The sequence below is a fragment of the Anabas testudineus genome, chromosome 6 (assembly GCF_900324465.2).
Source record: "Anabas testudineus chromosome 6, fAnaTes1.2, whole genome shotgun sequence".
In the NCBI taxonomy this organism is placed as follows: Eukaryota; Metazoa; Chordata; class Actinopteri; order Anabantiformes; family Anabantidae; genus Anabas; species Anabas testudineus.
In genome coordinates, this window is record NC_046615.1 from 19,801,719 (window position 1) to 19,819,609 (window position 17,891).

At 40.6% G+C, this 17,891-nt stretch overlaps 1 protein-coding gene across 1 annotated transcript in view; it reads right to left on the reverse strand.

Moving 5' to 3' along the window:
* The window catches only part of LOC113165717 (AP-3 complex subunit beta-2), a 28,830-nt gene extending 12,153 nt beyond the window's left edge, over positions 1-16,677 (reverse strand). Inside the window, exons 1-17 of the mRNA XM_026365412.1 lie at positions 16,385-16,677; positions 10,587-10,662; positions 10,097-10,171; positions 9,769-9,864; positions 9,034-9,194; positions 8,576-8,642; positions 8,027-8,209; positions 7,106-7,303; positions 6,118-6,215; positions 4,973-5,027; positions 4,810-4,881; positions 4,571-4,633; positions 4,317-4,449; positions 3,877-3,986; positions 3,480-3,656; positions 3,098-3,284; positions 2,857-2,987 (exon numbers count right to left, since the gene is read on the reverse strand). Coding sequence (XP_026221197.1) covers positions 2,857-2,987; positions 3,098-3,284; positions 3,480-3,656; positions 3,877-3,986; positions 4,317-4,449; positions 4,571-4,633; positions 4,810-4,881; positions 4,973-5,027; positions 6,118-6,215; positions 7,106-7,303; positions 8,027-8,209; positions 8,576-8,642; positions 9,034-9,194; positions 9,769-9,864; positions 10,097-10,171; positions 10,587-10,662; positions 16,385-16,677 — 2,175 coding nt within the window. The remainder of the gene's footprint in view (positions 1-2,856; positions 2,988-3,097; positions 3,285-3,479; positions 3,657-3,876; positions 3,987-4,316; positions 4,450-4,570; positions 4,634-4,809; positions 4,882-4,972; positions 5,028-6,117; positions 6,216-7,105; positions 7,304-8,026; positions 8,210-8,575; positions 8,643-9,033; positions 9,195-9,768; positions 9,865-10,096; positions 10,172-10,586; positions 10,663-16,384) is intronic.
* Between the last annotated feature and the right edge of the window lie 1,214 nt (positions 16,678-17,891).

The window sequence follows — 17,891 nt, forward strand, 5'->3', positions numbered from 1 at the left end:
GTGGAGCGTTTAGCTGAATCCCATGCTAAATGGCTGCAAATATGTAATGCTCTTACGCAAATAGCTACGAGCAACCATATTGTTAACTACTTCACCTTCTGCACAATCTGCAGATATTAAAACTACTTATGTACTTCCAGGACTTTTAGTGCATGTTGGCTTAAAAGTAGGTTTAAGTAAGAAAGCTGGTGGCAGCATTCACATGTCTGTTAGGCATTCAATTTAAACTTACAATGCTCTTGTAATTATTTTTTCAATGCGTATTTGTTTTGTCATCTTTTTCTATAGTTAATAACACAAAGGATGAGCCAATCACCAGTTTTCTCTGAGTCCCAATAAATTAATTGACAAAGACCATTAGATATTGTCGACATGTGAGTAAAGAGTTGAACTAGAAAGATGTGACACTTTCTAGTAACTTCTGTTTTTAGTTACAACTTCAATCACAGATTGTTTTCTACATATTTAACTGTACAATTTTCATTATCGTCATCTTATAAGAGGAAAACGAATTATTAGTGTCCTTTCTTCTTCCTACTTTGGATAAATTTATCTTGTGTTAATCTATGCTGATTGGTTATTCACCTCTAAGTAAAATCCCATTAATCTTATTAACATCACCATCGGGAGCTATCGTATTACATGACAAGCAGAGAGAGAGACTGTAGAAGGAAAGAGAGCAGCTGTAAACAAACAGCACAGCACTCCAAAAAACTGAGGGGAAACCTCTCGCCAGTCTCCTAACAAGCTGATCCGCCCCTCGCCGGTGGTTATGACGTCCTCTGTCTGTGGAGACGTATAATGTGAGAGGGAGAGCTTGTTAGAGAGGTCAACGCTTCAGAGGCTCCTCTGATCCTCCCAGCTTTTACTGCCACACCATGAGTAGACGTAATGGATTTGATGACGACCTTATCGTGAGGTTGGCGAGAAACTGAGCTGCTTCTATCCCATATTGGTGGTTTAGCTAGTTTTTGCACCTTAACTACAAATCACCTATAATGCATCACTGCTGACCATTTGTTAAAGTACGCCATGATGTTTTCAGGCCCCCATTTGTTGTATCAGTCATCAAATTGAACTAGTGGATTTAAGAAGATGATGCATCACAGTAAACATCAGTTCCAAACGACCTTATTGTTCCATTATTGTGTTTTCTAAGCAGGGAATTACTTTGAAGACATTTTGGTGTATTAATGCAATGATTTTAGTGTTTGCAGCTAAAAGAAACATGACAACTGCATCTTAAATTAAGCTGCACTGAAAAGAGGCAGATTGTCCAGCTTTAGCTTATAGTCGTTAGTATGGCTTCATTTAATGCTAGTACTTCACAATTAACATACGTTATAATGATCATAGTCCTCCTCTACAGTTGTTTACTGTACGTTACTGTTTATTCACTTATTTTTTCCTCTATTTGTTTTTTTTAAGGCCGATTAGGATCCCATCAAGCTGTGAGTTTATCTTGCTGACGTGTGAAATGACGTCACAAGTTATTGTCTTTTCATTCTTGCCAGATCACAATAACAGAAGCACAGTCGGGAGCCGGCATGTCGATGTTAGAAAATCAATCAAACGTCTTGAAATGAACCAACAGTGTCTGCTCACAGCTGCATTATCACATGATGTACAGTGAACCACATAAAAGGAAGAAGATGTCCACTATGATGGATCAGCTGTCTCTGGCAGATCCAGTCTCTGTAGGGGAAGCTAATATCTGCCAGCGAGGCAGGGGAATCAGAGTAGAAGTGAATTAAATACTGTGTGAAATGGTCAACAGTGATGCTGCTTTTTAGAAAAATAAACATTGTGGTGCTCCTGCATCTTTGCAAGTAACTCTGGCTGTAGATATAGATCTTATAGATCACACAGCAGTAACGTGACTATATTTACGTAGCAGACTAACACATACTAAACACTGAGGAGTGAGTAAAAAAAACTACATGACATTAACAATAATTACCATATGACAACAAAATCAATCCTGCAGGTCACATCTGAAATTTAAATTCAACTGATTTTATGAGCAGAGTTCTGAAAGATGTGACCTTCAGGTTTTGATTTTGAAAACATGTTGTCGAACCAATGGCACATGGAGTGAATGGGACGGAGAACAAGAGGAGAGACTTGTTGGTGAGTTGTGATGATGCTCTGCAAAATAATGTATGTCTACATTAGATCACTCGGAGCAAATTAATGTTTTTTCATCTACACTTAAGTTGTTTAGTTGCATTTGTACATTGTAGGTGCACAAAACCTCCAGCAGAGACTAGAAGAGATGAGCTCCACTGCTGCTAACAATAATCTGTCGCTCCTAAAGTTATCTTCTGTATCACATGTGCTATTGGCTCGAACGACGGTGAGAAATCACCTGGAGGGAACGAGTGAGCTGCTGCCGAACAGATGCAAGTGCAGCAGAGAGGGCGAGGAGCTTACATGACTGACTGTTTCCCCTGTGAATCAGGAATACTCAAATATAGATTTTCTATGGAGCTCTTGCTCTCGCTAATGAGAAAATAATCCTCTTTTCTCCTGTGTGAGTCATTCTCCTCCATGATGTGGGGAGTGGTTAAGCAGCATCCATTTGGTGAAAAATGGAAGCCAGAAAAATGCCTGTTGCTGATGGGCTGTTAATGCTAATGAGCTGTAAGTGAATGACAGATGGCCAGTGAAAGAGCAATCAATGTTATATTGGAGTCAATGTTATGTTGGCTGTGAGCTTCTGGTGACTCTGTCCAACCCCTCTGAGGCACTGCTCTGGGACAGGAGCAACCGTCGCTCCCCTCCTTCCTTTTGGGGCCCTTGGAGACCCCAGAGGGCCCCTGTGTCTCTGTATGTTACTGTTCCCACTGCACGCACAGACTCCTTCACCTCCACGTTGCGCACGGAGGGATCAGGGGCGGCTTCAGGCCAGTCAGGCAACTCTTGGTAGCCCCCAGCCTTGGCATTCAGTAGGTGGGACAATGACCCCAGCTGGAAGTGGTCTCGATCTGCAAACATAAAAAAAAAAGAAGAAGAATTTATTTCTGGGCTATAAAACTGAATTTAAATATCACATAAAAAAACACATTTTCAATTATACAGTAAGAAGCTTCTGTACCTTTAAATGGAGACTCGAGGACTGGAGCGGGTTTGAGGGCGAGGAACAGTTTCTTAGCGTACTTGCTGAGAGCTCCGCTCTTCTCAGTGGGCACGATGAGCTGGCGAATGAAGCGCGCCCGATCGCGGATGTCGTAGTTTTGGTCATACTTGGCCAAGTTGAGAACGTACTGTGTCAGCAATTTAGTCTGTGAGGAGAAGGACAGGCAAGACATGGAGAACGGTGAAAGTATGAACACGGAGAGGTATTCAATTCAACAATATTCAGATATTTCTTTACAGTGTTATACTGTACACAAGTTGATCTAGATCATGTACTGGTCGTGTCTGTATTTAAAGTGTACTTTCTTGAGTGCTAGTGACGGACTAACATTATTTCCTACCTGTTTGGAGTTGGTGAGATATAACTTGGCAGCTAAATTGATTATTTGCAGCTTGACGATGTCTTCTTCATTAGTGAATGACTTTGCCATCTTTCTCAGGACGTCCGGGGCAATTTTAGGAACGTGCTCGCAGTATTCTCCAATCAGCCACAGGATACTGGCCCGTGCCATCGGCACCTGACGACACAAGTTAAATGACATACTGTGAATATCCACTGGTCGCCTATACAGGGCTGTACTGTAAGTTGTAAAAATCACTTTGTTTTCTATCCATTGTTGTTTAATAAACATTATTCGAAAGCCATGTTTTCCATCTCTAAATATAGTTTCAACAGAAAATTCAATTCTTTGCTGTTCTTCTCCTTTGCTATATCCAGAAATGACTATAAAACATTACCTGGATGTTGTCTGTTAGTTTTGCCATGTGCTTGATGATGTCACTGTGCTTCTCCGGTTGCATCTGCAGCAGCTTTTTAATAACCACCACTGACTCAGCTACAACCAACTCTGTACAACAGAACAAATTAATTCATTGAAATTGGAAGTAAATATTGCATCGGCTTTCCACCATCATCATTCGTCATCTTCTATTGATCCTAAATGGAGCTATTCAAATTAAATGAGTTCATATTCAGTCACTAACTCTGTGTCTTATCTAATCTTTTCAGTTTATCACAAATTTTCTCCACTTTGCAAAACATATGTTTTGCCATTTAAAAATGCAACTGAAGATGCTTTATGAAACCAAACTTATGATCCAGTATCCAGCACTGCTTCCTGCATTAACTCATTCTTACTATGTGCAGCTTTTACAGGGCATCACAGAAACAGACTCACCATCTCTGTTGGACAGCAGCTGCACCAGCCCATTAAGACACGTGTCCCTCACCTCGCCGATGTTGGTGGCACAGCGGCCGATGGCTTGGATCGTGGCAGCCACAAAGTCTTTATCCATGCTTTTAATATATGTCTGCAAGAGAATAAAACACATACAGGAAGACTGGCGGCTGGGGAACACCTGCTTGCTGAAATACAGAGCTGCACAATTATTGTTTTTAATAAAGCATCAATGTTCAGCAGTGTCGCTGTACCTGAAACTCTCTGAGGATGGTGGAAATGTTCGTCTCATTGGCCAAATTGGTGAGAACCTCCAACTGCAGAAGAGACACGAAACATTATTTTTCTGAACAATGCAAACTTCGAAAAAACATAAATATATGTAAAACATTTAAAGTAATAATAAGACTTAGGGAACTGGAGGATTTATACCGTATTCCCCCACTAACTCGAAGTTAAGATCACAAAGGAAAAGATGTTAGCATTTACAAACCTTAAGGACTTTGATCTGGGTTGGGTCTGTGGAGCGGATGTAGAAACTCTTCAAGTACGGCTCGAACATCCCCTGTGAATCATAAAGAGAAAAGAAATAGTCAAACGAACCTGCAGCTCCATTAGTTCCACAGACACACAAAACACCACGAGGTGCAGCTCACCCTTCTCTTGATAGTCATCGTGGCCACGTTCTGAAGAACAACATACTGGACTTCACTGGAGGGAGAGACAGAAACAAGAAGCTGTCTGAATGAATCACTGGAAATACTGTTATCTGAGTTACAAAGCTAATCCAGCATCAGGCTGCACGATCCAAAAAAAGGAAGGAAGGCAAAAACTGCTGATGGACATTTTAAAATCTTCCTGCTTAAATGTTCGTTGGGGAAAACAATTCCCAGTAATTCTATAAACTTACCCCCAAATGTTGTAAAAGACTGAGAACATGCAGTATTTTAAAGTTTGTACAGTTTAGTAGATGTGTTCATAGATGTGATTATAGATATTTGTATCTTACGATATGTTGTTGTGAATTGTTTTACTGTTTTACGGGAGGAACACAAGGACTGTTAGTTATTTAGCTGGTGCGAGAACAAAGCTAGTAATGGGATAATGGGAGGTTTTCCTTATTTCCTCATTCTGCTAACATTGAGTTACAGCTCCGAAGTTTCCTGAGTTGTATAAAAAGAAGCCTGACAGGATGAATGATCTTCAAGTGCAACTTAACCACCACCAAAACTCTAGTTTAACAAAAGTGTAATTCTCCTGTTAAATATTGACTATATTACTTAGTTTAACCAAGCCCTATGTTTGTTATAAGGGTTTGGTTGGCTCTGAATGATGTTCCCATTGCAGCACACTCAGAGCCACAAGGGCACATATTCAATATGAAGCTGACAGTCTGCAGGACTTACAGCCAAGGAGCCACCTCTGTGCCATCATCACTCCTCATGGTTTATGCTTTTATGTTTACCTCGGTCTCACTGAGTTCGCTGTTTAATTTCACTTTTTGCTTCAGGGCTGTGGAGATTTATTTTACTGCCCGAGCTTGTCGTTTCCTTGTTGTCATGCTGTTTTCCACTTTGCTGAGTTTCACGGTCATTAGAGTTTTTTCTTTTCTTTTTTGTTCCTTTTTCAAGTGAGACTCATAAATGCAGCTCTCATTATTTTCAAACTTAGCTCCATTCTCAGCCATGGAAAGGTGGCCGGCTCGAGTACACTGGACTCCACTGGGATGCTAGAGCCAAAACCTGAGAGATATCAATGTACAATGTGCAATTTAGTTCAAATAATAGACAGCAAAGTTCACCTGTGGCTCCTCAGGAGACGGACAAGGGCCTTTGCAATCACTCCGACCTCTGCTTTAGGGGCAAGATGAAAATACAGCTGAGCCACAGCCATCACTACCTGGAATGTGCCGAGAATAAGAAAAGAGAGGAGGAAGGGATCAGCAGTGAAGTAAATGACAGTAAAATGATTTATTTTTAGGTCTTGCACACAATTTAAAATGGCTCTAAACGTTTCATTGGCTGCACAACAATCTGTGAATACAACATGTTATCCACAAAAATTGTGTCAGCAAACGTAGCACCATTAGCACGTGTTTCTGGTTGCACAACAGATACTAGTCTAATATTCATTTTGTTTTTCTTCTCTCCCATCTCCTGTGGGGAATATTTGTTCTTCTGTTGCTAAATGCTCCAGTAGGTTCACCAGCTAGTTGCAAAGCCCATCTCTCTGCTGTTTCATTAGGGCAAAGAGAATGCATTTAATAATTTCTTAATAGGTGCAAAACAATAAGTCCCATAATGGGCAATTATAGAGGTTGAATGGCTTCTGTAGTGAATGCAAGATAAAGAAACACATTTGTTGCCTTAGGAACACAATTAATCTCAAAGTGTGTTTTCTTAATTTTTTATGGAGCCTGGAAGCAGAATAATGTGTGACGAGTGGATTTCATAATATCTCACATGGAAAGACAACAGCCACCCAAGATGAACACAGCTACACTAATGTGGTGTGATGCTTTATGAATTTCCTTCAGCAAATTGTCACTTGTTCTTCTTTCTGAGTGAGAGGTCAGTTCTTATTAAGTGTTTTGCTCAAGGACAGTGGATGGATTAAGCGAATACGTCAACTACACACTACTGTACGTCAGCCTGCTGCTCAACGTACAATAAAGTGGGAGAGGAAACAATTATGATCTCTACCATGGCAACTGACTCGGCGAGTTAATGGGCTCTGCTGTGTTATACTGATGTAAGTCTGTGTTTAATTTAAAAGTGCACTGGACTTACAGCTGCGTTGCGGCTTTGCAGCAGTGGCTTGGTGTTTCTCAGCAACAGGCGGTGGTCCGGGTCCATCACGTACGGTTTCCTCTTGGCCATGGCAGCAGCCTCGGCTTTCTTCTCTTTTTCCTCCTCGTCTTCCTCTTCATCTTCATCTGAGCCGTAGAAAGTCTTCTCCCCACTGCCTCCCTCCTCCAGCAGAGACTCCTGCAGCGACAGTGGGGATTAAACAGTGTGCTGAAAGACTAAAAACCAAGACACAAATCTGTCTAGCATGGAAAGTAGTTAGTGGCTGTTTAGAAAGTCCATAGAAGTCACCAGATGGTAATTTGAAACTTGAATATATTTGTTAAAAAGCATCAACACTGTGTGCAAAAAGCATTATCATTATACCTCCTATTCTACCAACTTACCCCACCCATTGGGAATTATCACAATAACAATGTTCAACACAGTTTATTGTTTGCTGCTCATTAGAAAATAAACTGACAGGTGGGTCTGAAAAAACTGATAAATGAAGACTGAAAATGAAAGCAGCAAGTTGGCAACAGTGAAAAAGGAAAACAGTGAGAGGATGATTTCAATTTTTAGCTCTGCACAGTCACAATGAGGGAGAATAAAATTAATCCAGTAAAATACAAAAGAATTACTGCAAAACAAAGTACTTATACACAGTAAACTCCTAAAACCCTATTCATATGCAAATGAGTCGCTGATGACAACACAGTGTGGAAACTTATTTCTGAGTTTTGTTAGTTTGTATGTGACATTTTATAGATTCAATTATTAATGGATTAAAGGCATGTTATGAAGGCGGAACATGAGATAGAAGAAGTAAACACAGCTGCTCGACTACAGCGCCAGTAATCAGGTCTCATATTTATACAACCAGCTCTAGTGATTCATGGGTTGGAACTTGTTCGCACTCACATTGATGTTCGGGTTGAGGAACTGGGTCCTTGCGTAGCGGGTCAGCATGTTGATGATGACTACCTGCCCCCACTCCTCCACATCGATCAGGAGGTTACACAGCTTCCTGTAGTTCTTGTGGATCAGGTCAATGCGCTCCGGACACACCTCCTCGAAAGCCATGACGACGCTTCCCGCCACCAGCTGTAGCACATGTTCCACCACATAACAGGTGTTGTTTAGATACTGGTTTTACAAAATCCTAACCACACACTTATTTAACCAAGAAACCCTCTAAAAGGTGACTGAATTCTATTGCTTCCTTCTGTTTCTGGTACATTTCAGTTGCACATTACAGCTCAGCTCATGCAAAAACTGAAAGGTCAAGAGAGACACTAGTTAAACAAATGATAAGCTTTGAAACCAACTGGTGCGTTCAATGCAATCTGCTGTGCACAGTAGCTCTTTATTTTCTGCACTATGTGATTTTCAAACTTGTATTTGCAGTCTCTGAGTATAATCTGGTGAATAAAATATTGAATTAACTAAGAGAAAAGAGGAAAAACCCACCGTGGTTTTGTCAGCGAGGAGTTTCTCTATGACTTCAATCAGCTGGTCCTTCTGTTCTGGATCCAGACTGAGAGCACAGAGAGAAAAACATGTTGGAGAAAGAGCTAGCAATCAGCTGTACCTGGCAATAATACTCAAGAGCATAAAACAAATGGATTTAACTACCAGAGCAGTAAGGGATCTACCTTCTGCTACAACAAAAGGCTTCAATTTACAAAGCCAGCATGTCATTACAACATTTGATTTAATCCTTGTGGCAATCAAACTGGAGATCAGAGCCTTTTAAAAATCTTCAAATTGTCTAAATCACAAATGTGTTGTTTGTGTTTTTAGTCATTTTTATAACCAGTAGGTAATAAAAAAGAAAATAATCATTTGTATTTGAGTTTCTGTGGTGAGAAAACCCACAGCAGTAAGTCACCATGTGAAACTCTGTTTCCTAAAAGTGTCTTTGTTACCTGTAGAGTTTAGGAATTGCATGTGCAGCCGTCTTCCTGACGTATGGAGACATATCTGAAGCAGCTTCTTTGATGGCCAACATCATAATAGGAACAATAATAGTGACGCGGATGCTGGAGAGGACACGCAGAGCACTGGCTCTGATTAACTGGTTTGGATCCTGCAAAAGTACAGAGGAAGAAATCAGCAAGCAATATTTCTGCCACTGGTTGACAAGGTTCATTTAGCTGATTTATGTAAGAGATGCTAGGGCTAATTAGCACAAAATAAAGTTGACTGGGATGTCATTAATTCTGCAAATAAATGATCATGAGCCAATGTACTGAACAGCAATGCAAAACTTTTATCAAGGGATAATTGTTTTTACATTTCCCTCCTCTGAGGGTCATTTAATTCCAGATTCAAATCCATCCAATAGCTGCAGAGATGTGTCATTAAAAACTAAAATAAAATCAGGACATCGCCAAAGTCATCAGGATTCATCTATATTTGTACAAAAGTTAATGTCAATCAATCAGAGTGAAGTTATAAAAACATTTTTACAAATTGATGTTTAAGACATTTAAATATCTGTTTATTATTATTCATCCTCTGGGGACCATAATTATCTGCACAAAATTGGACATCCAATAGCTGTGATTTAGTCTGGAACAGTGGTTAACGACTGGCCGGCATTTTGACCATTTATTAAACCACCACTTTAATAAATGTGTTTCCTTTTCTAGCTGATCTACCTTCAAGCCTCGCTGAAACGTGGAAATTGAGAGCAGAGCGAGATCCTGCTGCTCCTCAGCATAACGCACCAGGTAAACATAGACCAGCTTCTTCACCTGGAGGAGAAACGATTTATGTATATTAGTTCAATTATTTTCACTAAGATAAATCTGAAATGTAGAGATAAAACAAAGTTATAAAAACGTTAAATAGAGGAGAGGAAATAGTGATTTCATTCAAGTGATATAACGCTACAGATTTTGACAATGACAAGACAAGACAATGCATAATAAGAAGAAAATATCCAACAATGCATTAAGCAACATGAAAACTGGGTTCATTACAAACCTCTATGTTTTTACAAGCCACATTTTTCACGACGGCAGGGAAGAGATCCGATGCGTTTTTACCTCGAGCGATCATCTGCGAAAAGAAAACACAGACCAGAAAACACAGTGAGGTTTTCACGAGGTGACATTTTTGAAGAGTTGCATTGGGAACATAATGTGCAACTTTTTATTTATTTTAGTTTCTTCTGACACTTTTCAAATCTCTTTCGTCTTCTCTGTCCTGCTGGGATAATAAATGAAGATATGGACATAAAGCAGATCATGAATATTTAACAGCTGAGTGTGCAGTCTGCAGCTCCTACCAGTGTGGCTTTATCATCTAGAACTGCTTTTGTCGCACTTTAGATTCTTACTCGTACTTTTAGTTGGTTTATAATCTATGTCCCTCATTCCAGAATCATTTCACAGAGATCCTCATTGTGATCTTTCTAAACCTTTCACCCTATGTGCATCAGTGAAATCCCCAAATTAACATTGTCTGTACTCACAGCTACGATGCGCTTCATCGCCTCAAGCTTCAGGGAGTCTTTGTTGCTGTCCAGCATCTCCTTCAAGTCGTCATGTCTTGAGAAGGAAACATTAAGAGTTATGTTACAAGTTGATGATACTTGGCGCAGGCAACAGCAGAAGACCCTCGCTGAGAGCCCTTCAATGAGAAATACAGACCAGTTTTACAATATCCACTCAGTTCTCATGTATCAAAGTCTGCAGTCTGAAAGTGTGACCCAGAAATGATTCTCTTTGAAGTGAGATATCCAGCTTGCAAAATTTAGAAAACCTTTGAAACTGCAGATCATAAAAGCGGGGTAATTGGAAAGTGACATAATCCCCAGAACATGTTAAATTCTAACAGAAAGATGATATTAAGAGAAGAACGGGGAAAGCAACATTTCACAATCAGTAATGTTTTGCTCAGGATGTTTCTAAAACCAGGACAGTCCACCACTATCATACCAGCTCAGTGCTTTAATATTTCAGCAGCAGTAAATAATCATAATGTAAACAAATGCAATTGCAAGCATTCAAGCAGAAATCCATAAACTTCTCTAACTGGGTAGAAGAGTGAGCCTCACGCAACAACTTGCTGCCGGTGTCGACACCAACTTTCCACAATAAGAGATGTTTTTGAGCATATTCTAGCTTTCTAGGCAAAGCTCACAGGCTACAGGTGCCTGTTGTGTTTTTGAAATGTTTGGCTTCTTTGGCCACAAATAAACAAGAGCCGTGCAGTGAAGCTGCACATAAAGACACACTGGTCCTATACATGTACACCATGTTAGTTTAGTGGGTTTGAATGCTCACGTTACATTGAACTGTAAACACAAAGGATTGTGGGAATATAAATTTATTTTGCACACATCATCAGCCATTAGAATCAATCCTTCAGGCCACGTGCATCGAAACATGTCTAACTGTAATGTGGCTAAAAAGGGAAAATGTCAGAAAACGTAACTTCAACCTGCACTGACATGTCACACTCACACTTACATAATCTAGGAATATAACACCTGGATTATGTGTTTTTACCGAGGCCGACAGCTGCTTTTATGCATCCAGTCCAGTTAACATGTAAATCTCCAACCAGGTTCTATCACCTGTGTCAGAGACCAGTCACATCACACATGAGACACACAATGCTTGTTTGAGTGGATCTAAGCTGACATCTACACCCTGCTGCAACACAAACACACATAAACAATACTGACAGATTCTCCAAAACCTGCCAGGAGGAACCTGCAAACAGCTGTTAGACAGGGACGACAGATCAGTGCAGACAGGATCACTGCTGCAGGATAAAGACATCGGCCTCAAATCTCTATATTGATCTGATCAATGACATCAGTATGACAAGCAATACATTTTAGAAACAGAAACTGCACTTATACTTCAAAAGCATTTCAACACTGCTCTAAATACTGAGTTAAAATACTGAATGAACTGTATGAAGCCAATGTTGAGATACTACAAAACATCTTCCAAAAAACACCCAATCAAAACAACGAGCAGGCAGCATAAATTAAAACTGTAAAGCTACAAAAGTCCAGTTTGTGCACAGAACCAATGTTTCTCTTACTTTCAGACAGACAGTAATAGTGCTTTAATGGATTTCATCTCTTAAATTACCAAAAGAGGGCTCGTTGTCATTAGCAGCTGTGCATATTGGGTGGGGTTTGGCTGGTGGTGGGTGGGGTGATTAAAAAGCTGCAGAGTGTACATCTCCCCCAAGTAGTTTCCAAGGAAACAAAGGATGCAGTAAAAAGCAAGTTGAGTGATTTCATGGCTTCCTGAGCCTTTGCTGGATGTGACAGATTTTCCACGAGGGACTGAACGCTACTGGGACTCATGGGTTACAATGAGCAGAGGACTCTGGAACGGATTCTTGACTGCTTTAGGTAAATATTCTTTTTATACTGTATCTGCCAATGAAAATACATAAACTGGCTTTAGTAGGAGCAGACTGGATTTGCATAGTCTCATTTATAAGGTGCCTTTTTTAGTTTGGCTAACATGTACTGATCTTTATAGCCTCCGCAAATGTAAATACTCTAAACTACTTATTTTCTATGCTCCACTTGCAGCAATAAAACACACAGAAACCAACACTCCAAAAAACTTTCCAAACTAATAAACTTAAATGTGATTGGAAGATTTACTGTACATACCTCCTCTGTATGAGTGGGAGGCAGTAGCACTATACAATGAACAGTATTTTATCTACTGGGTTGTGTGACAGCAGCAAATGGAGGACATGAGGTGAGGCGAGGAGGTGACTGCTGCAGAGCACACTTGAATTATCACGTCTCTGCATGAAGTGTAACCTGTGTGTGTGTGAGTGTTTGTTAGTGTGTGCTTGGAGAGATTTCTGCTTTCGTCTCAAGCATCTACGTGTTATTAATTGCTGTGGTTGAATAACATAGTTCACTCAGTCACGCATTTCAAAACCATAAATAAATTCATCAAAGAGTGTCAAATTGGACCTGACGGTTTCTACAAAACGCTGTTTGTGAGGGATTATTTTTGGACTGGAGCAGTGAAGTGACGCTGGTTTCCTCGTGTGTCCCAAAAGAAACTCAAAAATAAAAAAATGCAAAGAGAAGCTGCCCAAAGCTTTGAAAAGTCCGACTTCAGGATGAGTAACACTAATGCTGATTCTGAGCAGAAAATGATGGTCCCACTAGTTCATTTCTTCCTGTGAAATCGTGATGATGGGTCGCAGCCTCCGGCCACGACTCCAGAAATTTCCATAAACGAGTCTCTTTATTAGAGCCCGAAAGCTCCTCTGTTTGATGTCAGCTCGGAAACCTGAATTGTTATTTCATTCCATTTCTGCAAAACTTAAAAAACAGAAATATTAAAATGCAGGTCTGACTGAAAAGCAGAAACCAGTGAAACATCTTTTCTATTTCAATTTGAATGACAGTTCTACAGATAGCTATTGCAGTATTTGTTGTTTTGTTGTATATTATCTGTGTATACTCCCTTCCTCCTGCGTATAATGGACAAATGGCGATAATATAAGATAATTATAAATAATAGCCACGCTCACTGCTCTGACAAACTGCTTTGAGCTGAACTGCTAACATCTGTATGCTAATATGCTCACAACTGCAATGCTACCATGCTGATGTTTAGCCACATGCAAACATCCTAAACCGCTTATCCTGTTGGAGCTGATCCCAGCTGTCACTGGCCAAATGGTGAAACCAACAAACAATCACACTTCCAGGCAATTTAAAGTCACCTTTTTAATTTCCAGGCATCATCATTGAGAAAATCTGAATGACTCCTCATAATAATCATCAGCAGGCATCACATTCTGAGTCATGTTTAGAAATCATACAGGATAAGAACCTGCTGTAAATAAAAAAAAAACAAGCCATCTGGCTTGCAGTATTTTATCTGTCAGGGGATATAAATGACAGCTTCAAGGAATGAAAATGAGTTTGGATCCAGTAGTTATGAATGGACCAGGCGACAAAATATTCAAATGCAGTTGCAGCTAAAAATGCTACACCCTCAGGTACTTCACGGCCTGTGTGCTCAACCTTTATGTTTTATTTTTGCAAACTGCAAATATCTCTTAATGAATTATCAAGGACAGAGGGGTGTGTCACATGTTTGGCAGCACTTATATTCCTTGCTGTAACACTAACCTTACATCCATAATCTACATGATGCATGAACTCTGAGCATGCTCTGGATGCATGGGACCCTTCTCCCAATTCAGGACTGTCTTTGGAGTGTGGAGTCCATTTACAGTATGTTGACGTCTGTAATAACAGCACTTGTCCTACTATGTTGCTCCCTAACTTGATGTGTTGCTGTGTTGAGATGTTTTATAGCCACTTTCACCTCTGATACTCTCTTCTTCAGATGAAGGACAAAGACAAGAAAGTGGAAAGCGACACTGATGAAGATGAGGAATAGTCTCCACCTGCAGACTCATAGAGGAAATAAGGACCTCACCATATGCTTTTGTTGCTCTTCGCTCTATCAGTGTAATACGCCTGGTGTTTCCTGTGGAAAAGTACTGATGTTCAATGGTACGACGATGTTGCTTAGTCAAACATAATAATGTGCACCTCTCGCTGTGAATGGAAAAGCACAAAATGCCAGATAAAAAGTGCTGCTAGTGCCGACTACATAGGCAGAATATGTGAACAAAGGTTGAAAACGGCAGAGAATTGAAACAGTCGCAGGGCACTTTGCATTTAGGAAGAAGTGCTCCTCTAGGTGCCAGGAACAGGGAGACAAGAAAGTGGCTCCAATGTGAAGACAAAATGTACTTACCTGTGCAGTAAAAGACACATACTGGTAGGTTTGTCATGCTTTAGCATAAATAAAGTGTGACAATACTGCCAAGATTTACAGTTTGAATGCTGTGTAAAACATTTTGGATGGAAATTGCTGCAACAAGTCTCATCTTGAGCAACTAAAGTACAAGAAAACTGATCCTATCACTGAGAGACCGGGTCTATACTCCTCTGCTCGTGCCCAAAGGACCAACAGTAATCCTACACCGACACTCTGTCTCTCATTTCTCAGGATTTTGTCCTGTCCTGCTGAACAACAGCTGAATTTACAAACAGCTCTGAATTATTTAATCCACTGTGGTACAACAGAGTACACCGGTGGTCAGGTTACCGAGCACCAAAGCCAAGAGATCAGCGGGATTCTCAAAGCTGGAAAGTATCTGTGGAAGGAGGCCAGTGTTCAATGACAAAACGTCATATGCAATGTCAGTTTGTTCCTAAAACGCTGCGCGACTACAAAAACATGATAGGAGTAGCTATGAAAATGTATTTGCATGAATTAGAGAGGAGTGAAAGATTGAAGAGTTGCAGCTTGCATGTATAAGTAGCTGGTGAGGCTGTTTCACATAATTCTTTCAGCAAAGACTTTAAAAGTTTCTTGTTTTTCTTCTGGCAGATTTAAAATAGGACTCTAAAAAACACTTCACTACAGCCTCAAGCTCTCATTTTAAAGGTTGACAGTCTAATATAGTACTAAGAGGACAGAAGCTCCTATTGCTTTAGCATGGAAACATAATGTAGGTGAGATTCCTACAATATGCCAATACATGTCTTATTGTAACAGCAACAATGAAAAGGATCTACGGATTCTGTAGATCATAATAAAGGTGTATCTACAGTGTCTGTACGAAAAGGTCAAGTTACAGTTAACCTGTATTTCTTATTGAAGTTTGTAGTCACTTTTTTCTTCCTATGGCTCCTTCAGGGTTTGTGAACCTTAAAAGTGAAGCTTCTGATGCCTACTCTAGAGCCCATTTCACAAGCTGTCGGTGGAGATTCTCAGTCATCCAGGTGGAAGTTGAGTCATGGCAACTGGACTTCCTTCTAGTTATGTCGACCTTCACAAGCTCTACACTCAAAAAAAAGGAAGCCTGAATCTAAATGAAAGATGACACGTAACGAGCGACATCTAGTTCATCTGAAAACTTTACTTTAACCTATTACAGTAGGTTTATAAAATTCAGTTTACGTAAGCCTTTTAGTTGTTATTCTTTGAGTGTATATGTGTATGATGAGTGTTATTCTCTCACTGAGTTTGGAACTGCTGATTGAACTAATCAAGTAATTTAAAAAATAGGACAGTTCTTCCTAACAACTATTTTAATACTTTTAGAAACACACAGAAGACACAGAATAATATAATATTCCACTTTACCAAACCGTCTTGTTATTTGTCTTATGGCAGACAGGACTTTTTACTACTTTACTATATGTTTAGCACGAGAGGGTTGAACAGCTCTGGATTCTCCTACCGCAAAGGCTGACTTGGGAAACCACCACCACCACCTCCACCACCTTCCTCCAGCGGTCCTCGTTCCTCCTGGTCTCCACCGCCACCTCCTCCTCCACCTCCTTCACCTGTACCTCCAGATCGCAGGTGGCGCAGCTCATCGGGCTGCAGGGCACTGTACCAGGCATGCTGCCCGCTGTCTGGGGTCAGCACTGGGCTCTTGACCTCCTCCTGGCCCTGCACCTGACTCTGCACCGTCTTCACAATGTTCACCGCGTTCACCGGCAGCTGCAGCAGCTTTTGCATCGTGGTCATGTTTGGAGCTGGCTAACAAAAGCAACCTGTAGGATCCTGGGCAGATAAAGTTGAAGGAGTGCAGTTCTCTCGGGCAACTCCTTGGTTTTAGTAAGGATCAGTAATGAAATAAAATTCTCCAAATCCTCCTTTCACAGGGCAAACAGCAGCTTCATGTAGACTGTGCTATAAATACTCCTTCCCTCTGAGGTTAGGTATATCCAATGTGGATTTTTCTTTCAAAAATGATGCAACAATCCTCTTCAGAAATGCTCCAGTGCGGCTACTCCAAGGTTGTCGCTTTGCTGCCTGAGTGCAGTCGTTCATACACACTGGAGCTCTGGAGCCCTGTAGGTTTTTCTCTCCTGTTACTGCTGAGTCTTTACGCATCCAGTGAAGCAGCAGCCACCAGCTGCTCTCTAAATGGATGCTCGGCAGAGAGGGGCGTGGAGTTTTATTCACCGTGAATCCTCCTCTCGCGACTCCTCCTGCAGCTCATGTGGCTCCTGTTGGCGCACCAGCCTCTCTGTGTGTACACAGTATATCCACATACACGTATCCGAGCGCTCTAACAATGACACAGCCTCTCCCATCTTGTGCCACGTTATCACTCCCTCGTTACCATCTCTGTCATCAATAACAGGCTTCCTTCATTCACGCTAGCTCTCACTCTGTCACAGCTTCCTTTATCTGCTCGTGTCACTGCCAACAAATCTTTGCTGATACCCAACAGACGCTTTTAAATATTCCTCACTCCTCTTGCTCATTATGTTTAAAATTTGTCCTGGCTTATTCATTTTTAATATTCAGTGTGCTGCCTTTTTTTCCTGCCTTCCATGACTCAGCTTTCTTGGCAGCGTCGTGATGAGGGCATCTCTCTCTCTCTTTCTCTCCCACTCATTTCTTTCTGGCTCGAACCAAAATAACTGCCTTGCTGCACAATTCACATACGCTCTTCCTATGATCTGTAACAGCTCAGTCAGGATTTGTTGACATTTACTAAAGACTAATAAGATTTTTAACCCATGATGTCACACTGAGCCCGTCCATCCTGATTTATTCTTTTATAACACTGTAAAAGCTATGCTGGATCTACTTCCTGTATATTCGATTGAATAACAAAGTAGATTATTTAGACTCTTTCTTCCCAAAAAAGGAAAAAACAGTTCTCAGTAATTATTTAAAACGTCAAACGACTGTGAATCTTTTATCATTCTGACTAGAAAAGCCTCCAG